The 25835-nt window shown below is 38.4% G+C and overlaps 1 protein-coding gene across 1 annotated transcript in view; it reads right to left on the bottom strand.

The window, feature by feature from the left end:
* The window catches only part of TENM1 (teneurin transmembrane protein 1), a 776438-nt gene that overhangs the window by 153835 nt on the left and 596768 nt on the right, over positions 1-25835 (bottom strand). Inside the window, exon 7 of the mRNA XM_066559708.1 lies at positions 1101-1341. Within this exon, the coding sequence (XP_066415805.1) occupies positions 1101-1341 (241 nt within the window). The remainder of the gene's footprint in view (positions 1-1100; positions 1342-25835) is intronic.

Genomic DNA, 25835 nt, shown 5'->3' with positions numbered 1-25835 from the left:
ATTTAGATTTCAGTGATTAATTGTGCTAACTGGGTCTCAGGCATATGTAAAAATCAGATGTATGTTAAAAATCCGCCAAACATTTCCGTGCATAATATTTTATATTTTCTGGATCCAATTAGGTGCATGTCAGAAATTTATCTGTTTCATCAGACACAACTTTCACAAACTCTTGCCCTTTACATGCTTTAGAATGGCAAAACCCAAAGGAAACCATAGTTTAAACCTCCTGGTGCTCTGTTGACAATGAAGAGGAAGAAGACTGAAAATTAAGATCTTGTTTTAAAAATCAAGTCAGCAAACACAGCTGTAGTTGAAAGCCATCAAATTAGCTAATACTTATCAGGATCAGGTGAAAAAAAAAACTTATTATAGCCAAAAAGACAGAGGAGATGGTGCAGAGTTTGGGTACTGAAAAGTAAGTTGCCTGAATACAGAATGTGTTTGCTCTCAATTGTTTTTCAGAGTAGATTATTTGCGTAAATTGTGAATGATCCTGAATTTGAACCCTCCCTTTCCAGCCATACCCAATGTCCATCTTGGTATCGTTTCTCCATTGCCAAACAATTATAAAATTATATTTGGCTATATATGCAATAAAGTAAATACATATTGAGGAAAAGATAATTTTAGTATTGTTTCTGGTCTTTTCTTATCCACAGAAAAGCTACAGCCTGACTAGATGATCTCCAGAGGTCCCTTCAAACCTCAACCATTCCTGACTCTGCATGACTCCAGAAGTGCCAAAGTACACTGATTAAACCAAACTCCTATTTGCTGGTTACAAAATGGTCCTGGGAGAATATGGGAGGGCAAGACAAACCCACAAGCACAAATCCTGAAAGCACACAACCATAAAATGCCAGTGTAACCTACACACGTTAAAGGAAGTGCTATCTTCCAAAACTTTGCATAAATGTGCTTTTTTGTGTATTTTTGACCTAGATCATTTAAGCAAAAACCACCACACGTGGCTACTTGAGATGGGCTCAGAGTAAAACACATTGGCATGTCCTGAAGGACACCACCAGCTTGTGTCCATGTCAGGCCTCCTCCCCATCTCGTGTCTTTTCCCCTCTGTGCACAGCCGCGGTCCATACCTGGTTTCCAGCGGGATGTTGCTGTTCAAGACCCAGCTGTTATGAAGGTGCACTGAGTCCTGCGTGCTGGTGGGGGGCGTGGGGGCAGCGGGGCTGGGCTGGCTGCGGGTGGTCATGGATCTCCTCTGCAGCGAGTCGGCCGAGGGAGGCGGCTTCCTGGCGCACGTGCACGCGTGAGGCGGCGGAGGCGGCGGCGGCAGCGGCCTGAAGGTGAACTGGTTGTGAGGGCTACCAGGCATGTCTGAAACAGCAAGGAAAAGACAACCAAACACACGGAGGGTTATTATTTTAGAAAGATCAAGACTGTCTTTAGATGTTGTTTTGCCTTTCGCAGCTGCAGTGTGCCTGGAGCTCAGGGCTTTCCGCTTTAAACATCCTAATCCTAGGCGTAACCCTAACCAGGTAAATCAGCCTAGGGTTAGGGATGGTCCCAAAGAAAAAGCTGTGGAGGCAGCCATGTTGTGGCAGTTTTGCGCTCCCCTTGGGATGCCTTTTGCAGCTGCAGTGTGCCTGGAGCTCAGGGCGTTCTGCTTTAAACACCCTAACCCTAGGTGTAACCCTAACCCTAAGCCTAGGCAGGTAAATCAGCCTAGGGTTAGGGATGGTTCTCCTGAATTAAAAAAAGGAATGGGGAGACTGAACTCTTAAACTGAAGGAGGGCAGAATTACATGAGGTATTAGGAAATAAATCTTTGTTGTAAGGGTGGTTAGGCACTGGAACAGGTTGCCTGGAGAAGTTTTGGGTGACACACACCTGCAGGAGTTCCAGGCCAGGTTGGACAGGGCTTGGAGCAACCTGGTCTAGTGGAATGCATCCCTGCCCACAACACGGGATTGAAACTAGTCCCTTCCAACCCAAACCATGCTGTGATCCTGTAGTACATTATTATTGGGAATAAATCATTGTACTTTATCACTTTCTTTACCCTGTTTCCTGTGAATGTTGCTGCAATATTTGAAATAATTTAAAATAAAACAGTCTATTGAAACACAAACAATCAGATACAGACACACCCTACAGCAGTGTAATTCAATAACAGCCAAACAAACAAAACCCAAAAAACAACCAAAAAAAAAAAAAAAAGGTGGTATAACATTCACCTAATTTGTCAGGATTTTTGGGGGATGAAGGTAAAGAACATATAAATTAACAGTGAATAGCATCACAGATACCCACTGATTTTACAAGGTATAATTCTCATTTAAAAAATCTATTAAAGAAATAGACAGTATAAAAATTAGTCTTGCTCTTCAATTTGAGAGAGAAAATGACTGAGTAAGTCCTACCCTCCCTAACAAACATCTTCCCTAAGATAATGTTAACACATTTCTGGAGTCTGTTACTGCATTTGTTAAATAGAGCTGAGAAAAGGTCTCTGAAGCACTAATCATCCAGACACTGAGAGAAAAGGTTTAATGGCAGATGAGCTGGCAGGGAGCTCACAGCCACTGGACCAGTCTGAGAAGGAGACTGAGCCTGTGGTGGGTGCCCAAGGCCCTGCTCCCTGGGCTGCCACTGCCCTTTGGGGCCCTCAGGCTGGCCCCAGTAGCTCCAAGGGATGTTGTACCTGCACAGGCTCCTGTCCTATGCTAACAAATGCTGCCACATGGCTCAGGGTGGCTCAGCCTCAGCCATTGAGCTTCAACCCTCCTGCAAAGGACAATGAAGACACAAACATGGTGCAATGGTACTTTCAAGGAACAACAAAATCTTGCTTTCTCTACTTCTTCAAAGTCTCCAAAGAATCTCACTACAGCCAGATACACAGCTATGGACAACAGTGCTGTGGTATTTATAAAGAAGATAGGGGTAAAAATTGCTGCCTGATTGAGTAATCAGTGAACTTTTTAACCTGAAACTCCTCCAGCTACTTCACCTCAGTGTCTAACGAGGCTTTATCCTATTTCTGTACTCACCCTCACTCTCCCTTTCACCTTAGCAGATGTCCAGTTAAATTTGCAGAAATCCAGCTGGAGCAAAGCTCTGATGAACCTGCAAAAACTCCCTGCAAGGAGCTGTTGCCATCCATTTAAAACACGTATTTTCTTTATATTATGACATGATGTGTCTTCAAGGCAAAAGATGAAATTGTATTCCCTCCTTTCCTGGAATGGCTTGTGGAAAAAAAAGCACCTTTTTCTGTGTGACAGTCCCAATTTACCCCAGCTGGAGAAACAAGGCTGTTTAGTGCTCCACATAAGCTTTTCAATGCTGTGGTAAGCAAAGCTGTCACAGATTTGGCCCAGGCTTAATCCTTTTAATTTCATTGATCTTTTATCAAGGCAGCATTCTTACAGTTGCACTAAGGTTTATGCTGTAATATTCGTTTGCATACACCAGAAAAGCAGTTCTAAGCATAATTAGAAAATTGGAGACCTCAGTAAATTAAATCACCAGAGTCAACAGTCCAGGGCTCCAAAATAATCTGCTAAGGCACTTTCATATAATAATTAATCTAGCTAAATCCTGTATCCCGCTATTTTAGAATTGAAAGCTACCTAGATTTTGCACATATTTGATGTCCAGCATCCTTATGTATTTGATCAAATACACTTCCTTACTTAAGGTATCAACTTTAAACCCTCTCTACAGAAACTTTGCAGGATTATAAAATAACCTATAATTTGCATGACAAGCCATTTCAATGGTTGAGCCACTGTCCTGTTAGAAAAATGCTGATTTTTGCCAGGACACACAGTTAGACTCTACAAGGTACATCAAGAGCTGTGCAGTAAATGCCAAGCAGCCAAGGTGACACTGCTTCTCTAGGTATTTGGGAAAAAAAAACCTGCATAATCTATATGGCAGCACAACTTTTAGTTCCCTTCTTCCCCTTTCATCTCTCCTGTCCCTATCCCATCAATGGCACACAATTGTCTGACAGAGTTTAGTTTGTTCCATGCAATAGATTGGTTCTGCTTTTGAACCATAAAGTCTCTATGGCTCAGAGGGTACCTTAAATCTCCCAGTGCAATTTATCACAATACATCAACATATCAGATTTCCTGGGGGAATTCCTTTTTAATTATCACACTTGTCACCCTTTCATCTAGCTACTGGCATCACAGAAAACCTCACACTGGAGCCTGATTATTTTGGTGATTTAAAAAGTCTTCATCAGACTCTCATTTCAGTGAAGCACTGCAAACTCATTAGGCTGAGAATCAGCCCTAGTTTCCAATTAGTTTTTACAGACTTTCTTATTTGGCAGAGTTGGTTTTATTTTGCTTGAAACTAAGTCTATAGCTCATTATTTTTATAACACAAAAAATATTGCTTGGGAGATAAAGCAGCATTAAATCTCAATATGCACACTTAGGATGCTTCAGGACTCTAAATAAACAGCAGACTATGTAAAATAACTTACTGCAAAATCATTTAAATACCTAAAAGGGAATATTATGCAAGATAATATGTCTAAAGCAAACAAACTTCCAAAATATATGAGACTGATATAGGAACTGGCTTACCTAATGCTATCTCTAACAACTGCTGCTTTTATTGTAATGGCTGCTAATAATGTTCATATTTTTAATTCTTGTACATCAAAACATTTATGCATGATATGCAAAGACAGACTTACTTGTTTTCATTGTCTCCATTGATGAGACAGAAATTTCCATTTATCTAAAAATGTAGCTATATAACATTATTTCAGCTCAAACTTTACACTTGGAATAATTCGCTTCAAATCAGATTTCCACCTGAGGAGTAACCAAGCCAGAAATTGTCCTCTTGATCTTCATCACTGGCTTTCTCATCTGCATTTAGCCCATTTTTTTTACAGACAAAAGAGACTGCTTAAAAAAATTTATAAATTCTTTCCCCTGAGAAGTAATTTTTTAAAAATAGTCCTCTCCTTTCAGCAGAACACATCTAAAACTGCAAAGTTTCCTGAAAAGATCCAGACAACATTCTGGTGATTTCTTTTACTCCAACTTGCACATTCCCCATCCACTTCACGAACTCAAACTTCTTTCTACCTGTTGATTTTTAAAATATGTATTTATTTTTAGGGGTTTTGCTTTCATTGTTCAATTACAAGAATAACACAGTAAGTGTTAATTGGATTAGCTCTTCTGCTTTGAGGAACTTTGCAAACTTCATGCACTCACACCAAGAGAAACTGCAGAGGAGATGGCAGCTGGAAACAATAAAATCTTGCCTTGAAATTCTGCTAGCTTGAAGGAGAATTCTACTTTCTCTTTCTCCTTTGAAATTGAAGAAAGGAGTTATTTTTATCCCCTGAATATTTCTTCTAACATAAACTCATTTTCCTTAAGAGTCAGGCTAAAATGCCTTTGTAATCATCAACATGTAGCTAAATTGCTTTACAGACTGGCAAAAAGGAAATAAACAGCTTAATCAACTAGTTAGCACATAATTTAAAGTTAGTTTTGAAAATTAGCCAAGCCTTGGCAAAACTATTTTCCTAACAGTTCTGAAATATATTTCACTATACTTTCTGGATCCATATAAAAGACAGGGTAATTGAACTGTTTTATCATTTACTGACAAGGCTACAATAGCCTGTACTGTTATTAGGTGAAGTATATCAGAGAGAGTATACTAAAATGTAATGAACCATAAAAGGTTTGCATCTAACCTGTAGTGCTTTTGAAATATTTTAATTTTTTCAGTTCCTGAATTTATTATTTCTTTGTATGTTTGGATTTTTTTTTTAAATTTATTGGATGTGTCTCAGTAGAGAGTGAATTAGTTGGCAATCCATTATTTAATGAACGAAACAGCAACATATGTTCAGGGAGCTTAATTCAGTTTATTTAAAAGTTCTGTGGGTATACTACTGCTCAATTACAAACCACTCTGTGATTATTTTTTAAGCATGCTTAGAAATATAGAATGGTTTGGGCTGGAAGGGACCTTAAAGATCATCTAGTTTCAAGCCCCCTGCTGTGGACAGGGACACCTTCCACTGTCCCAGGCTGCTCCAAACCCCATCCAGCCTGGCCTTGGACACTTCCAGGGATCCAGGGGCAGCCACAGCTGCTCTGGGCACCCTGTGCCAGGGCCTCACCATCCTCACAGGGAAGAATTTCTTCCCAGTATCTGATGTAAGTCTGCTCTCTGTCAGTTTAAATCCATTGCTCCTATCACTGCATGCTCTTGTAAAAAGTCCCTCTGATGTTCTTATAACCCCTTTATGGACTGGAAAGCTCTGTAAGCTCTCTGTGTTCTGCACAGGCGCAGTAAGGACTGCTGACGATGGCAGCACTTCCTTTTCTTAATGTTTTTATATTAAAAGCTAAACTTGTCCTGTAAGACCTAAGTAACTATATATTTTATAAACAATCATACTGGACCTCATTCTAGGAAACTACAAAAATGTAATTACCCAGTTTTGAACACCAGAGGGAAAAGGAATGATGAAACCACCACCAGCATATCTTTCTTTAAAACTCTCTTATTTTCACAGAAGTGCACGTTTTATACTTCTTTAATTCTGATTAATCAAAGTCTTTTGTAGTACAGCACTAAACTTGCTAAAGTTCCTAATGGAGTCCATATTTATTTAGGTAGGCTAACATGAGCCTGGGATTTTCCCATATTTTAATCTACACTCTCGATTCATTTCTAAGAAACAAATGCTGTCTACTAGAAAATCTTGACAAGTCAAATAGCATAAGTGGACTTTATTACCTGCATATGATATCAGCATTAATGCCTTAAACCCCTTAGCAACGGTGAGCATAAGGAATTTTCATCATCAAGACTTCTGCAATTGCCAGTAATTTTCCATTTTCATTGCACATCGGGATGGTAACACTGCTGAGCTCCATTTCTGGTAAAACTCCCATTACTGATGTGACAAAAGTGAAAAAATACTAGAGATCTCAGAGTTTTCAAAAATAAAATCTAAGTTTCTTGAAAGGGTCTCTGCAAACAACTATATCTTGACTCAGCTGCAGAAAGATGTGGGAGAATTTTATCAGGCAAAAGAATGGAGGTTAGAACTTATTAGAGAAGAAGAGGCAGTGATTTCTCTCTAGGGAACTATCTATCACACAACCACCTTTTCCAACTTTCTGGATGGGATGCATTTAATAATGTCTTTCAGGACTCAAAATATTCTGGCATCTGTTGTCTTTGTACTGTATACTTGTCAGTTTTACTCTGCACAATTCTTGAAATAAGACCGATATACTTGTTTTTAAAGGTGTGTGTGGGGGAATGTTTCTGCTTTTTCTGATGATAGAGCTGTTAATATACTCAAGCCAAAAGAAGGGCTTCTGGGCCCAAAGCTAGAACTTTTTTCTCTGCAGCTGTATCAGCTGGTGCATTGAAAGACATTACCTTTCCTGACAAACTTTGCCTCACTTTAGAAGCACTTATATATGTACAGCATTAGAGCTACAACAGCACTACTCCTCCTTAATTAACTCCATCACTCAGTGTTTTAACTTGGGAGCCTGATTGCTGAAGTAGAATAATTTTGGTCATAAACACTGCACTCTAAAATGTCCCTCTCTGTGTTGTAGTTTGTAACCTGAAACGAGTTTCAGGTTGTAATGCTGTGTACTGTGGGTGAGATGGAAGGTTTAAATGTTATCATACAGAAGCACCTGACAATATAAGCATGCCAATGTGTGTTCATATAAAATTAACATTGCCAGAGGGGAATGAAGAGCAACAGTTCCTGAGGTGCTTTTATTCTACTGAACTGCCTGAATTACAGCTTTGTTCTATGGTACTTCACATAGCTGCTAAATACTAATGTGCTCTATGTACAATATTTATGTGAAAAACATTCCATTTATGTGAAATGCTCACATTTATGTCAATTAATTTGAAAAATTTGCACTGAAACTACTACTCACTCCCTTCCCTCTCCTTCATTGCAGGTGGTACAACTGCCAGATTTTAATACCCATCCAGCTGAGACAGGACTCTGTCAAATCACCACAGTCTGTGCCAACACAAGACAGGCCCCTTGGAGGCTGAGTCAGAGAGGTCAAGGACAAAATGTGAAGGGGGAAGAAAAGCAGCACTCCAGCTCTGATGGAGTCTGAGGGAACAGCCTAAACAACCAGCTCAGGCTTCCAGTGGTTTGTTTAGCAGATCAAGCAGCTGCTGGTACAATTAACATCACACAGCATTCAAAGGACAGAGTGAAGATTGACAGCTCCCAGCCAGCTTAAAGGTGGTATTTTCAGGGGAATGTGTAATTCCTGCCATTACTTAAAAGTGGTGTGTTCAGTCAATATCATGAGCTGTAACTTCTATCAGTGGGAACTCACAGCGGATAGTACAATCACTATTCTAAAACTCTGAACAAAGTGGGAGAGATTATATGTTACAGAGTAAGCCTATCATCTAGGTTTGCAAAAGACAGGCTCTTACAAGTAGCCTGGCAGAAAATTTTTGATGACCTTAGAGGTGAACAGATTTTGATTAAAGAGCAGTTTATGATTGCTAAAATAGGTTGCAAGCAGTCAGGGCGGTAAAAATTAATGTTTCTGCAGTTATTGATGGTTTTGGTGGTGAAAAATATTCAAGTTTTGGCCCTTGTGTTATTAAATTCATTAGCTGTGAGGGCTTTCTGAAAGGGATCTGTGGGTAATGGAATTAGCAACTATAAATTATATTGAAATACCCTGTGTATTCAGCCCAATAGGTCAGTGGAAATATCATGAATACAGACATATTAAACTACTTTGTCATCACCCTGCCTGCCTCTTACCTGCTTCATCTGTGTTCCTGTTATTTTGCAACATTTTCAGGGAAAAAAGACTGCTTGAGGACATGCCCTGTTACAGACCCAAATAACATAAAGCTCTGCAGCATCTGAGCTTGCTGCCCTGTCAGGGCTGAGGGGAAGACTCTTTCCTTTTAGTTCTTGCCTCCTTTGGGAGAGGGACAGTGACACCAGTTCACCAAAGTACAGAATCCTCTTCAGCTTAAAGCCCAGCCATCAGAGACATCTGTTTGTTGATTCATATTTTTGCAAACATAGACTATTCTGTGGCTCTACAGAAACATGATAAGATCCAAGTCATGGTTAAATCTGCCAGTTATATCAGGACCCAAACTTTAACCCTGATGGGCTCTGAAATTACCAGGGGCAAGATCCCAAGTGTCTTGTAGCTAACTGCACTGAGACTGAGCTGGTGCTTTGTTGGCAGCACTGCAAACTTACTCCATGTTTACTTCAAGTAAACTTCAAGAACTTTATCACTTCAAGGATGAACCATACTCCAGTTTCTCCCACCTGGCTATATAAAAGCTTTTCTCACGATACCTATCTGCACTGCAGATTATCCTGTCAAAACCAGACATCCAGAATGTCTCCTGAACATGATTTTGCAGAGCATAATTGGAAATCCTGCATCTATTTTTACAATCAATATCAAGTACAGATGTAGAAGCTTGAGGCTCTTCTGGATTATTTGGGACTTGACTCTACCCACATCTATTTACTTCATTTTTAAGACAAACCTTTTTAGAAAAATACTAATTAGGGAACATAGACAGAAATACAAACTAGTGCCTATGTTCATAATAATCTGAAGAACATGTTTATAGCTTAAAGAGAAAAAATAATGCCTCTTTTATTCAATAAAACTGCATTCCATATGCTTTATTATGGATTTCATCTTGACATTAAATTGCTTGATATGAGCATCTTCACATATATTTACAGTGACTGTTATAGGGAGTATTAAAAAAAAAATCACTTATATGTGGTTATATAATAACCTGTGGAGGGTGAGAAAAAGCTGTTAAATGCCTCCATAATATGTAAACATATATAGAATGTGGCTCTATATGCACATCAGCCTCAAATTTGTCAAAATCTGGTAGTGGGCAGCAGGGCAGTGCTGGGGCTGTCTAAATGGCTGCGCTCTACAGGAGCAGGGAAGTGGAAGACAGCTTGCTCAAAGTTGGCTGTTCAGGACAAACATCCCTTTTCCTAAAAAGTTTAACCAGCATTCACTGGGTGGCATCTGATTATAAATCTGTATCCCCTGTACTGGCTCTACAGAGATGAATTCTGGTATATTCCCTGAGATTCAGTTTAAAAGAGATTCTTCTTTCTCTGTAGACTGTAAAGCATAGCAGAGCTGTTCCTACCATTTCCTGCTTGTCATTTTGGATATCAGAGAGAAATCTTTATACAGAACCAGGCTATCAACCAGGAAAATGAAGGGCTTTTGGTAAAACCAGTAAAGCCTTTATCTGTCTCTTCCTGAATTCAAATTTCAATTTTCCTGAATTCACCTACATTCAAATTTGTTATGGGAATTAGGAATATGATCACCCATAGGAATATGACCCCTTCCCAGTCAAGAAGAGATTTTCACTTCATTTTAGTGGAATTTAGTTTTAGCCACAGTTAATAAGCTGACCAGCAGCAAGCACGTGTGCTTAGTACTGGTCAAGAAATATCATTTACAGCATTTATTTAAAAAAATAAAATCCAAGTACACGTGCCCCTTCCTATCCTTTCATCAGAGCAGTATGACCTATAAACCAATTTGCAAATAAAGCAAATTATGCTAGGACAAATTTTTCTCAGCAACCTTATTAGTTCCCTGTTGACCAAGATAGAGAGCTCACAGGAAATCAGAGACTGTTTCCTTCATCTTCACTTGCATTCTACTTCATAAATTTTACTTGAAGAATTTCTTAGAGAAAAGTTCTTTAAGACAAATTACAGTTTTAAAACATATATTGTCCTTTTGAAGTTTTGCTTTAGAAGAGAAACAAATTTTAAAATTGACACTAATTTCAAATTATCTTTTAATTCTCTATTTAAAGAGCGAAATACTGTTTTTAAAAAGGGAAACAATTTTTTTTAAAAAGGAAGAAGAATGGTAACCTTAGCTGTAGGACAGTTAGCATCAATTTTTCCTTGGTAACCCTTAGAATTACAAGGGACCATTTAAGGAGGCTGCATGTAACTGTCAGATAGCATAATAGAAGGCTATTTGTTGCCCACCAAATGATTTTACATGGTGTCTAAATTACATGATATTAGTTAAAGGATATACCTCAGTGAAGAATTAGCTGATTGACTACTCCTGCCTTTTATCCCTGGAGGAAGTTTACAAGTTCTTGTCCCTCTCAATGCACAAATAAAACAAATACTTCTACAAAAAGATCTATACCTGCATTGATGTTTGCTAACATTTTATTCAGGAATGCTGACACTTCTCCTATAGTCCTGAGCTGGCTGGGAGGAGAGACAATGGAACATGTGTAACTGATGGTAAACAGCAAATCCATTATTTTTCAAAGAAAAGCCAAACTTCTGTAGGGAAAGACAAAATAAAAACACAGAAACAGGTAATGTAATGCCTGAAAATGACTATGAGACAAGGCCACAGCCTTCAAAGCAGTCTCTCTAAAGCACATTTGGGCACTTAGAAGCAAGCATATGCATTTTCCGAAATACCAATAGGCTTCAACCTCTCCACTAAACCGGGGATTATGCCCTGATTCCACAGAACTATTCAACACTTTTAATTCCTCTGTCATGTTTATTGTTAGGAGCCCTGAACTCTCTTAACCATCTGCAGTTCTGAGCAGAGCATCTATCAAGCACCAACAAGGCCACTGCTGCAGAAGCAGATTGAGCTGGGTAACTTCAGCCTGGAAGGTTCAACAAGCTTCTGCTAATCGGGCTCAACTTGCAAAGGAATCTAGTGCAACTCAAAATGAACAAAGATTACATTATTTTACAGCATCAATAGGCTATAAAAGTTCTTTGTGACCGTAACCTCAGTTCACCTCACAAGACATTTCTTTGTGTTTCGCTCAAAGCTTATCTATATACAGTTATTTAAACTCATTGTAAATAAGACACACATTTTTGAATATTACTAGAAATTACATCTATAAAATACTGAATAAAACCTTCAAAACAAATGCATAAAGAAGTATCAAGGGAAAAATACTTTTTCATATGAATCTACCCAACAAAGTATTTTAATGAGCGCAGATCTATTAAGAGAATTCTCAGGATACCGTAATTATTATTCATTTTCTAGAATTGTTTCACCATGAAGCTTTATGCTACTATGGGGACTTTAATGTTTATGTTTTGTGACGGCTGCGTTGACTATTAAAAAGCAATTTGGCTGACATTTTAAGTCTTTTGTTGCCAGTTTTAATTGGATTGTTCACCAAGCATCAACTCCCCCGTTAACTGCAAAAATTACAGGCCGACGTCAGTTTATAGTAATGACTGTTTAATGATTTTATGCTTTCAGGATGCCAGCTTCATACGGATGCATGCATGATTAGCTTCATATCAAGACCTGTAATTAAATAATTGAAACCTCAACAAAAGAAAACATCAAATGCGAAGACATCCTTAATAAAGACTCCAAGATTTATCAAAACACTCATTCCAAATAAGAAATGATTAATATTTTGAGGTCAGACAGTGCAAGAGTTGGTGCTAAGGCAAAAACTTCTCTCACCCTTTTCTACAGAAGAAACTAACCTTTAACTGATTCCAAGTCTGAGAGCTTGATGCAGTAAATACTTGCACACCATTCTGAAACCTAACTCTAAATTATTTAGAACTCATTATTAGCTATTTTTGTTTACTTTCCAGACTAGGTGAAGCTGCTTTTATAACAATAAGATATAAAAATAATTATAACAGGAAATGGCATCACACTGCAATATCTCAACTGAAACTTACAGTACTTACAACCAAAGAAAACAAGCCCACTAACTTCTCAGTAATTCTTGACAGAAAACAGATTATTAGCCTTTGTTCAGCTCTGAATCCCATGCCAAACTCCCACATATTTCAGAATTTCAAACAGAGAAAAAATGGCTTTTAGAAGAAAACTCTTTGAAAGTGTGAAATATCCATGAAAATAAAGCCAGAACAAAGACTCACAAAGCAGGGCCAGCACTGCACAGGCAGCGAGTGCCTCCTGACAGTGCTCAGAGAATTTCACACCTGATGGCCACCCAACATGGCTGGAAACTTCCTGTAGGCAGCTCAGCATTTGAATTTTGGAAAGAACTTGGTATTTCACACATTTTTATACTTACCAAGTCCAGGGAGAAAAATTACCGACCAAAGGCTTTCACTGTCTTAATCACAACAGGGCACATTTTCACTAGAAAATTTGGGATAAGGTTCCTCTTTAAACTGAGGCCATATATTTAAGGATTCCGATTAATTTTACACCTCTAAGGTCAAACATCAGACTTTATTGTGTTACACAGTTGGTATTCAGGCAAATTTCAGCAATTTATAGGAACTTCAAAGAACTCAGGTTAATCTGTTTCAGGCTTGACTTTTATAGACTATAGTCACCTAGTAGAAAATATTAACCTACTGGAAAGTCAATAGGATTTTAAGGCTGCTTCATTTTCATGTACAAAAAGCTGTATGCCTCACAGAATCATTCATTCTCCTTTTATTGCCAGGATGATGGCTTAAAATCTGTTGTGATCAAACACCTGAGCAGCGGGCTTTATTTGAAAGATTTAGGGGAAATTTAGGGCCCATCTCTTTTTCCAGTTACAACAGCATGGTATGGGATTAACTCCATTGATTTCAATTATGTTATTCTGCCTTGGTTTGCTAGATGTAACCACAGAAGAAAACAGCCCAACTTTGAGAGGGCGTACCTACTTTTAATATGTTTCGAAACAGAAAATTTGCCACCTCAAAATATGAGCTGTGCAACACTGTACAGTTCTATTCCAGGAACAGAGTTATTGTATTTGTAATTTAGAAAGGAATGAAGCACTGAACCAGGAAAATACAGGTTGGCACAAACGTACTTCAATTCGTAAAATAAGAACATCCAGCAGAGGAATGTGAAAGGACCATATATCAGCAGCTGAAAACTCACACAGGCAAAGGCAAGGTACCTCAAATTGATTGCTGAGATCTAAATTAACTCCAAGTCCTCAGAAAATGGCCCTGGGTATGTCTACAAACAGCTCAACGAAAATTTCTTTTCTATGTACAGGCTTAGTAAAAGAATGTAGCAGCATGGAAAATAAAGTAAAAAGGCAAGTAGTGTTAAATCCTCACATACACATCTTGTAGAATACTTTGTTCTATTCTTGACATGGTTTTCAGGAAAAGAAATGGTGAAAATAGAAGGGATCTTACAAACAGATGAGTAGATTGCTGATGTTACACTAAACAGATGATGTCACCTAAAGGAAAGGAAAATGCAAATGACAGAGAAACACCATCATGAACTCAGGTACCCAACTATTTATACTCACAATAAAACCACAGTATCACTAAATGAAACTGTTAGGACAGAAATTTAAAATTAATAATAAGGAATACTCTGGAGTAGGTTTTGTTTGTTTCAACAACAAATTTAACCTAGAAACTTGTTGCTACTGTCATTGAGAGGAAAAAGTTGCAATATTTAATGTGCAGAATTTTATATAATTATTTATCCACATAGAATAAGCACGCAGTATACACACAAATCTCAGTGTACATAAATTTAAACCCTACATATGAAAAACAATGTGTGTATATATGTAACATAAATGTATATATTTTACACACACAGAAAGTCTCCACTGAATTTCCACCCAATTGAAAGAACAGAAGTTAGGTTGATATGTCCTTAGTTTATTTCCAAAACTAAATTTCTGTAATCTTGAAGGATTTCATTTTAGAACATTATTAAAATAGCATGGAGCAAAACTGCACTCACTGACTGCTTCCTGCTCTAGCCAGAGAACCTCATCCAATTTCCAGAAATTGGTGAATTTCTTCCTATGTGATCAGGTCATCACTAGTCTAGTCAGAAGACATTTAGGAGGAGCGTGTAATTTACAAGTAGTGTGTAATTTACTCAGCCAACTGGTGAAACAAGTTTAAGGCAATCCCTTCTGATGGCTGAAAAGAAATGAATGGATCTGCCTTGAAGTCATGTACCACTAGGAATAAAAAAGTTAAAAGCTAAAGAAAAAATAGTTTATTGACAGATCTCAGAGTGAGCTGGGTACTGACACTTGAACAGCAATTTGAAACTTAGCATATGACTTACTGTACAGAACAGAATAGCCTCCTTCTAATCCTCATGCTGATGTTTAAATTCTAATTTTGCTGTCTCCTTGCAGTCTTTTGAAACACATGACTCTTAGCAATAACCTCATACAGATTTTGTGAGCAGTACAAATGGGACTCCTGCTCTTCAAGCCGAATGATGCAATAACCAAGTAACAAAGCACCCTCTGCCAAACTCAGGCACTGAGGAACAGAATAACCAAGGAAACAAGGATAGAACAACTAGTTCTGTTCATTGCACTGTGCTTTATCCACCTGCCTCCCCTTACTACGGAATATCCAAACCGAATTCAAACAAAGCAATCGTACCAGGGAAGTGCAGGAAGTGGCTGGGAATAATATGTGCAACAGTCAGCTTTTACCAAAGAGGACGGACAAAATGGATGAAGATCTGTAGGTAGTTTCAGCTTATAAAATTTCAAAATGTTCTTTTAAAAGTAATTATCAGAGCTGAGATGCAGCATTCAGCTGAAATGGAACTTTGCAGAATTTCATGTTAAGTAGAAATGAAGAAAGGGAAAAAAAAAAATCATACACATGAAAAAGGAGAGGGCTGCTCAAATATAGCTTTCCTCCTCCTCATCCTCCACTTGGTCTTTTACAATCTTATATTGAAGGAAAAGCAACACACCATATATCTATCAAAATGAAGCATATCCTACTGCAGAAAAAAACACAGGGCTGAAAAATGTTCACGTAAACATGTCAGTGAATTGGTTCCAGCTGAAAAAAGAAGAACTGAGAATAAAGACATAATCTAAGCCAGCTGTACGGCAGTTCACAGTCCAAATTCAGATGAAAATTTTGCCTAACATAAGAGGGAACATCAGATGGCTGCAGAGACACTTCCAGGCTAGTTTACAGCCTGCAGTGATCTTGAAAGATCTAATTCTGTCCTGTTGATTAGACAGTAAAAAAGAGGGAAGGGAAGGATCTGTCACCAGCTCAGCTCTGCAGTGCATGTGCCAGCACCCAGACTCGCTCTGCGAGCGGCAAACACCGGCGCTGGTCCCAAAGAGCCTGTGCAGAGAGAACATCTGCCGAGCTAAAATTCATCTCGTGGGAGTATCTCTGCCATTTGATAGCACAATATGATTATATTGCTGCATCATCTGTATAAAAACACTGCTGCATACACGTGACAGCATAGCTAATGCAAAAATGTTTACTTCAGGAGACCAAACTGAATGACAGAAACTGTAGTTGACATTTATGGTATTGATCGAGCTCCAACGTTAATACAAAGTAAATGGTTTGGGAAGTTTATTCATCTACTGATTAGTGATTCATCCCCTTCCAGATGATCCCTGAGGATGACAGCATTGTCTATGTTTGCGTTCATCTTCATTGTGAAGCATTTGCTTCATTTCACATGCTGTATAGGCAGCACTAAAATTATCGTGGGTTAACTATACAAAACCAAACACGTCATCCTGCTTTCAAAATGACTATTTCCCTACAGAAAACCCCTTGCAATCCCATAGCAACAGCAAAGACCTCCATGTCTCCTCATAAAAGCCTCCCCACAGACACTAGTCAAAGACAAAGCTGCTCTTTTAGGTTGTATTATTAAAAGAATCATTGAATGGCTGCTATTAAAGCAAATGACGTTGTCCACATTATCGCTGAATATGCAAAATCACCTGGAGAATTTCCAGAACACATTTTTTGAATTATAAGAACATTATGAATCTGAAATGCCACAAATTCCAGCAGGACTGCAAGAAGTTACTACTGGAAGCACACAGAGAGCACAAGCACAAGTGGTCCGTATGTGTATCAAAACCAGGTGGCAAGCTGCTATCATTAAAGGCAATGATGCTCCCCACCCAAAAGCAGGAATGGAAAAGCATAAACCAAGTGAGACACTCTGTTATTTTCCTTTCACATAAGCCAGGTGAATGCAAGGGAACTGCCAAGTGCACTCTCTTGATGGACATAGTAACACATTCCTTCTCTCTCACAGTCTGCTGATGATTCCACTGGTGCAATGAAGCCCTTTATTTTCTGTCCCAAGTTCTTACTGTCAAGCAAAACTGAGCAATGAATGGGGATCCAGTTCAGCTGAGAGCAGTATTTGATTTAATATTCCTATAACACTTTGAACATAAAAATGCACTATAGAAGTGCTAAGTCTTATTAAGCTTGGCAGTAGTGAATGTAGGGTGACAAGTTTCCTGAGACTTGACAGTATGGCTCAGCAGACTCCAATGCACACAGGCACAACCAGGCAGTGCAGAGAACACTTAGGGGTAGAAAGCAGAGGAAACACGACTCCTCATAAATCTAGAAAGCCAATCTTTATAGCTTTCATCTGAGCATGGGAGGCCCAGCTTTGATTATTTATATGCAGTGAGGTAGCTTACAAGACATTAGAGAGAGTGAGGAAGGGAGAAGACTAATTGTGTATCAGGTATGAGGGTATAATTTGCAACCCTCTTCCTCACCATTATCTGACTTTCCAGGTGAGTATCTTGACAACTACCTTTCCTGTTTGACTCTCTTGCTCTGATGAGGAGCTTCCCCTAGAAACAGAGATCTCTTCTTTGGGGAAATGTCACTGGCATTGACACATTTCCTGAAATATCTGGGTTTCAGCACATATTCAAAGAAATGAGATTTTACATTTTAAAGTCTTACCATAGAGATACAGGCAACACTTAGTGCAAGGCAGGAGTCAGGGAGGCAGATTTCTCTGTCAGAGACTGCACTCCGAAGTCAGGGAGCTGTTCTGAGGAGGCACAAGGGCTCCTGCACAGAGCTGGGCTGGTGCCTGGGGCAGTGTGTCTGCCCTGACCAACGTGTCACCAGCGCTCTGGTCATTTATTCCTTTACCTGCCAAGCCAAGTAAACAAAACATAGCCTAAATATAGCCAATGGGGGCTTCTTGTTGATTGCAGTAGGAACTAAGGAAAACTCTGTGCATAACTTCAGTCCATTTGAATGATTTACTTTTTTTTTTAATCTACAAGAGAAACACTGTGGATTCTGAATATATGCACATACCCCTGATGCTATATAAACAGTCTGATTCTACTCTATAGCCCAATAAAAGACAAGATACCTGGTAATCTGCCTCTTTGTGAAGCAGTACTTCTCATGTCACACAGGAGAGATAAGAGACAGCACGGAAAGCTGAAAGGACAGCACTTTATCCCTTTGTTTGAAAATCTTCAATAGACAGCATTAAAAAAAATAAAATGAGTTCTATTCAAATGCAGCAAGAAAGAAAATGGTACCTAGTCCAGGCTGGGCACAGCGACCTGCCCTAGTTTGTCACTTAAACAAAGGCATAAAGGCAAATGATAAATTTCCATTTTGTTATACAATATTTCATTAGGGAGCTAATTAAACAAGCTCTACTCAAACACAGCATATAAACAATTTATACTGGAAGAGGAGCATTTCTCAGAAGATATTAGCTGATAGTCCTAATATAAATGATTTAATATTTTTTTTCTTTTCTCAACAGTTAGGAACAAAAAGCTTTTCTCCCCATTACCTCATCCCAAGTAGTTTGGCAAATCAAGCCTATGTTCGCATTCATGCTGTCACTGATAATGGATCTTGTGTCAAATAAGAAGAGAGTAAAGGACCTGATAATAAGTGCAATTATAAAACATCAAAAATGGTAGATCAAAGTGGATTTCCTTTATTCCACTGTGTACAGTCACTTCAGAGCTTTTCAATGTTCCTGTCAGGCGGTCCTGACAGGATGTATTAATTTTCTCCATTATCCTAGCAACAAGTATGGCACACTTCAGAAAGCAGCTGACAAATGCAGCTTCTCATTATTACTCTGTCTTACTTTTATTCATTTTGTTTATAAAAACACTTTTAAAATCCCCTTCTCCTGAGATTCTCAGGCATGATGATAGCCATCAAATGGCTGATAACCTTGTGATAAACAAAATTCAGGGACAAAGCCTCAAGCCTTCCAAGTACTGACACTTCAAAAAAGGACTGAAATTTAAAGCCTCAAAAAATTTCAGTTCTACAGAGCTGATGTTAGACAAGCTTGAAAATTTCATCAAAATATTGCTTTCTAATTAATTTTGGAAGACTATCAATTCTCTGCATACTTACTAAATTCTGGATGAGAATTTATGGCATAGATTGCCAATTTAACATACAAATTGCCTCTGGAAAAAAAATGCTCAGGAGTTGAGCAAACTAGCTCAGCTTCATCCTTCCTGCCTCAGCCCCATGGGTACCATGACTCAACTCCTGGTGTGGCTGCTCAGGTTTATCACTCCAACAATAGTCAGAAGCTTCTGAAATGAAACATGCATGACAAGAAAATAGTTCTACAGCATTTTCCCCACAGGAAGAAATTAGGAGAGAGGCTTGGAGCTGGTGGTCTCTTCAATAATCTCTGCTAACACTTCCCAACATTCAGGCTTGCTCAGGGGGTGTTTGCTTTTGAGCTGATCACAAAATGCTGCAGCTGGTATTGCCAATATACCAAGGAACATAGACGCCAACACTAAGAAAGCAAAATACAGATCAAGCAAATTGCACAATATAAACAAGTGCACAGAAAATTTAGTCCTGAAGCAATACATTGTCATAGAAAATTGCATATCCTTGCTGAAGTGAGTAAACCATGACAATTTGCACTAAGTGAGAAGATAATATTCACACAAACCCCTAAAAACTATTATATCTGACATGCAGGATTTCATAGGATAAAATCTACTCTAAGTATGCATGCTAATGTAAAGTGCCGTGTTCAAAAGTACACAACGTTATTCTGAATTTAGAGCATACTTGACTAGTATTGACTTTCATTACTAGTTTGAAAAATAAATCTAAATTCATTAATTCAGTTGACTGTGACATGGCCCTACACAGTTGGAAATAAACTGAGGAACTGCACCATGCTGCCATCACAAAGAGTATCTGTCTTAAATATCAGTAGAAAAGCGGATGCAGCAGTTTCATACCCTATCATAAGAATATTATGGCAATGATGCGTGGAAGTGATTTACATCTTCATTATTTCTAGGCTGCAAGAATTGCTATTGCAAGTACTTTGCAGAGTCATTTGCTAACATTTAAGCAAGTTATGATTAATGCAATTTGAGTAGAATACATATTGGACAGATAGATTATAGCCCTGCTGACACTGTATGTACAATAATTAGCACTGTGACAACAGCTAATTATTTATAATTTTAAAGCTTAAGGATTTTATCCATAAATATTGTCGTTGAAGTTAATAGATCGGTTCTTTCCATAGCCAAAACAAGGTGACAGAAATTATGTATTAAATAAATGAACAATTTCTTATCAATATTTAAAACTAATGGAATGCCAATCAATAACATCCCTAGACATTTAAAGCACTGCTGCAATTACTGCCAAAATTAGTATATAAAGCACCCACATCTCATCCCACTTGCTGTGCAACACAATGAAACTTACTAAAAGACAATTGAAAACATAGAAACTACCTCCTTAAAATTCAAAAGATCTAAGATATCAGTATGAAACACTGCTCCAGCTGTATGGAAGACCATCTGTCTGTGTAAGAACTGGAGTGAAAAAACAGATTCTCAGATGGAATCCAAAGGAATTACTTCATTGATTTCAATATGGCCACTCTAGAAGAGCATACCTAAATTGTCCAGGCTGCAGTCAGCAGCAGGACCTGACTTACCTCCTAAAGGCCAAAGCACTTTTCTGTACAGAACGAACACAAACACCTAAGAATTCAGGTATCAGAATGCCAAGAAAACTGTGAGGACTTCACTCATGAATGAATGATCACATGGCCTTTTTCAGAGTGGAAGTCCTGACTTTGAAATATTCCAGCAAGTTTGAAACTTTAGGAAAAGAGATTTGAAAGACCTTAAGGTGATATGGTGGGATGGGGGAAGGAAAAAATGTGTTTTGCTGACACATTAAGATGATGCACAACTTGCAGCAATCCCAAATGGGCAGTGAAGGACCTATTCCAATATACATGGCACTTTTCAGTTACCCATGCCCCAGGTATAATTTGGGAGGGGAGAACAGCACTGAAGTGATTGCTGCAAGCATTAGTGCCCACTTTTCCTACCCCTGCAAACTCCATTAACCAATAAGCAACTTTTGATTTGTGCACAAACAATAGCTACTGGCAATAGCAGTGCACAGCAAGAGCAGGCAGCCCAGCACAGGGCTGAGAGGTGGGTCTGAGCTGCTGCCAAACTGCGCGGTCAGATCCAACATAGTGATCAAATCAATGGGGCACTGAACACCATATAGGCATGCAAACAATAATTATGACTGAATTGTATAGAAGTAATGACTAAAGCTCCAAAAAACAAGGTACAGCTCTAAATTATGAAATTTTCTTAAGCCCTTTAATCCATTTCTCTGTGAGTGCCTTGAGGCCCAATGGAAATAATTTCATGCTTTCCCATGACTGAGGAACACTGTTTTCCTTGAAACAAAAGCTGAAATCCTCACATCACCCTGTCAGCACTGCCTCCCAACACACTCTCAGGGAAGCAGGCAAAGCTGGGGAAAGCTCAGCTGGCAGAACCTTGGGTGTGCTCACTGTTCTCTGAGATTGGAGCAGCATACCGATTTTCTTTCAGTTCTTCCAATTTTCCAGCATTACAAAGCATTAATAATTGATGTTTCATTGATTTGATTATTTTCTTTAGAAAGCTGTCCAGTTCCTCCACAGCTCAGAGCTGCAGAATGCCCTCAGAGGCATTCACATTTATCAGTATTTCTCTGACTCACTCAGTATCAGTTTATTAGCCTTAATTTGTACCTTTGTGTTTAACATCAAGGAAGTTGCTTTTTGATTGACTCTGAAGAAACAACCCTTAAAAACAGAAACTCAAACAAAAGCTTTCCCAGCAGAACAATTTTTAAAACTTAATGATACTTGAACAAACTTCTTGGTTTCATTACTTGGGTAGCAACTGTTCAGTGCAGCAAAGAAGCCGTTTCTAACAGAAGACTCATATCTCCCCAGCTCTTTTAAGTGCTTTTGGTATCAGATTAAATATTAATACAAAACAAACTGGACTGTTCAACTATTTTTTTTGCATTACTATTCTGTGAAGGATCCCACGATGAAGCAGATCTAAGACTGATGTCAATATTAAATGTACTTAGCTTTTCTTTAAAGTCAATGTGTCAATTTACACAAACAGAAAGTACTCATCTTCCAGCACTTGGGATTTTCTTGAACATCTGCATCTCAGAATCATCATGAGATGAAAGAATGGTCAGAAATGCACTGAGGTTGAATTACATTAAGAACAGAAGAATCTAAGAAAGCAGTGAGGTAACTATGCCACCCCATTAGTTCATTAAGAGATCTGACAAGACAGAAGAAGCAGTCTTAATTTCAAGGTACATGGAAAAAGAGAGAAAACAGTTAGTACAAAAGATTCACATTTTACTTGTCACTACATTACTGCCACAAACATGTATAAACGTAAATAGCACTACAAATACCTTATTCTGTTTTATTTAGAATTCACCATATTTTGTCTCATAGGCAGAGAATGATGAAGAACCAACTTTTTTTTCAAATACTTAAAATATGCTCTCAACAGCATGCAATTGAAGAGGTAGCAAGATTTCCTGTCACAAGTGGCAAGTGAGACATGATACTTTCAGTCCCAATAATTGTTGGGGAAGGAAGAGTAGGGAAGAGCTCTCTGCCAAAGGAAGGGGGCTATCAAAGAACTCAGATCTATGAGGGGCTCCCAGATCACTGCAGAAGCTCAGGCTTCTGTGGAAATGCAGTCCAAGTACAGTACCTGACAAAAATTTTAGGCCCACTAATTAGGGTATAATTAATATTAGCTTGCCTTGAGCTCAAATGGAAGCACGCAGAAGTAGCATGTAACCAATACCAGTAACAGCTCCACACCAAATATAAGCATTTTATTAACACATGGGAGCAATACAACCAGAAAGACAGAGACAATGACTGATGCTCAGGTGTCACAGGACAACATGTACTTAGTACCCAAGTAACAAAATTTACAAGGTAAAGGAGGGCATATACACTAGGTATTGCAAAGTGACAGGACATCCCAGCAAGGGGTGTGTCATTCCTAAATAAATCTAATAAAGTCTCAGACTGGCTGATCAGATTTACCATTCTTCTAAAACCCACCCCCACAGCTGCCACCTGGTTCACACATATTCAACAACAGCTAAGAGCACCCCAGCTTCCCTGGGATCTGGGCAGTTTGCCATAGACCTTATGTCCTTTAGACGTATAATAAAAGAGAGAATTAAGTGATTAAGTGCAATCTGACCCAAGTTCCCCTTTCTGCATTATCACCCAGACTCTCTTCTCCTCACACATGTAACCTGTCCATGCAAATGTCAGCTTGAAGCCCTAATGAAGACTGAAAGTAAGAACAGATGCCTAAAAAATGAAGCAAAAGCAGGAAACCACAAAAAAGTATGGGTGACAAACTGTGTTCCTGCAGGTTTTATTGTTTCTTTTTAAATCATAATTGGCCCTAATTGCACTACTTAAATGTTAATGCACAACACCTGGCCTCAGCTGGATAGAAGGAAGCTAACAATGTTTTCCTCTCACCTCATTGACAAGGAATTAAAATACAGTCTCTCAAAGCTAGGCTTGCCAAATATAAGGCATCAATAATTAGGACAATGTGAAAGCAATCCAATTTAGTCACAAAAATTAAACATGTGCAAAGCCACTGAACATTCATTTTGAATTATTAATGAATTAGACTGAAAATAAGTCCAAAACACACAGATACAGGAGAAAAAAACAATACCAAAAGGCAAAGCTTGGTCAAAAAACTTGTCTTTGGACTTAAAAGAGGAAAGTGACACACCCCCACAAAAAAACCCGCCAAATCAGCCAAAAAACCTCAACAAACAAAAGAGAAAGATTCAGTTACCTTGTGGACAGCATAAAAAAGGTTTCTGGCTGTTCTAGCTGGATGGGTGATCTGCTCTATTACCCTTATAATAAAAGTTCATTCAGTGCTGCCCTGACAAAGGTAAGTAAATACCCACAGAAAATTTTATCAGTCAGAATAAACCAATGACAAGGAAGCTCAAAATGCCAACCCAGCTTCTAACCAAAGAGTGTCCTTCCTTCTTCCTGCAGAGCTGCCCTGGACCAACTGAAAACCATGTTACCTCTTTTGTTTAATCACTGAGCCATTTCCAGTACAACTGCTCTTAAAAACGTCCCCAGCTAATTCACTTTTATCTCTTTTAAACACTTGGTATTTCAGGAAAATTACCATGGCTATACAAGTACTGCTCCTGAAAGCACTCAATTATTGCTGCTAACCAGCACATCTCCAGAATTCATTTCAGAACTCTCAGTCTTCAGCATCTTGCAACCTGAAAACAAAGAAAGGCACATACTGATGTGTGCCTTATCCAAGGCCAGTGCACACCAACACTCTCCATCTAACATTACACTACAGCACAGCCTGAAGGATTCAGCCAAGCTTTTGTAGATCATACAAAACAACCTCGAGATATGATCTAATGAACTCTGACTCTTTAGGCTATCTATTCAGATTTCCTAATAATTCTAACTGGATTTTTGTAGTAAGTATGTTCAGGAAATACTTATTTGAGGCTTAATTTTTAGTTCTGCTTTGTTTCAGAAACTTAGTAATATCCTCTTGAATAGAAACAACATAATTAACCATATGTTGCTAATTTAATGTTGTTTGAGAAAATATTGCTCAACTACTGGGTTTATTCTAATGTTCTAATTAGAAAATTCCTAAACATTATTATAGATCAAATTACTATTGTCCTACATGATATTTCTCAGAAAAATTTCGCAGAAAAGCTAAATCCATTGAATACACTGTCTGCTAAGAACAAACCACACCAAAGTTCTATTACAGACACGCAGGGATCATTTATATGTCAGAAAATAAATTTGCATATAATGAAACAGCTCATGCAATTAAAACACGTTCAGAATAATAACATATAATTTCTTTTTAATAATGTTAAAAAATGGAATAAAATTTTGTATGACTTCAGTTTGACTGAAGTAAAAAATATTATACAGATTTGGCCTATTAACCAGAAAAAGGCCACTGAATTCCCTATGGTTTTCCCAAGGGCACTTATGAGTTCAGTCCAATGGTGGAGCTGCACCTCTCTCCAATGAAGTGACAGAGGAATTATGCTTTCAGAAGAACAGTGTCCCAGCAAACACCTGGGATACAGCAAGATGAGCCACAACCTCTTCTGTGCACACCCCCCCAGAGCTCCACTGGCTTTGCACCCCTCTGAACTTCCTGCTGTGGTGTAAACTGATGCCAAAATCAGCTCTCTTTCCTCTCCCAAGTAACAAACCCATCCCAGCTCATGCGAATCGAACCTTTTTACTGAACCATGAAATAATCTTTACACCAGTAATTTTCCCAATAATTTAAAGATAGGACAGTAACTTCAACACCATTGCCATTTAACACAATAAAACATTCAATGTTCATGTACATAGAGACGTATTGCAGAAAAAAGAAAAAGAATATCTTGGCATACTTTTCCCTCCAGTTACCTCTTACTCCATTTGTCCCACTACTGAGTACTTGCTAGAAAAGACCAAAATAACAAACCTGGTATGTCCACACAGACACATAGTCAGTTCAAGAACATATGGATAGGAAAGAAGTATAGAAACACTAGATGATGACAGTGGACAACAGAAATCATT

Source organism: Molothrus aeneus, chromosome 14, assembly GCF_037042795.1.
Source record: "Molothrus aeneus isolate 106 chromosome 14, BPBGC_Maene_1.0, whole genome shotgun sequence".
Lineage (NCBI taxonomy): Eukaryota > Metazoa > Chordata > Aves > Passeriformes > Icteridae > Molothrus > Molothrus aeneus.
Note: the sequence above shows the minus strand (reverse complement) of the source record. Positions and strands in the feature narration are given on the sequence as shown.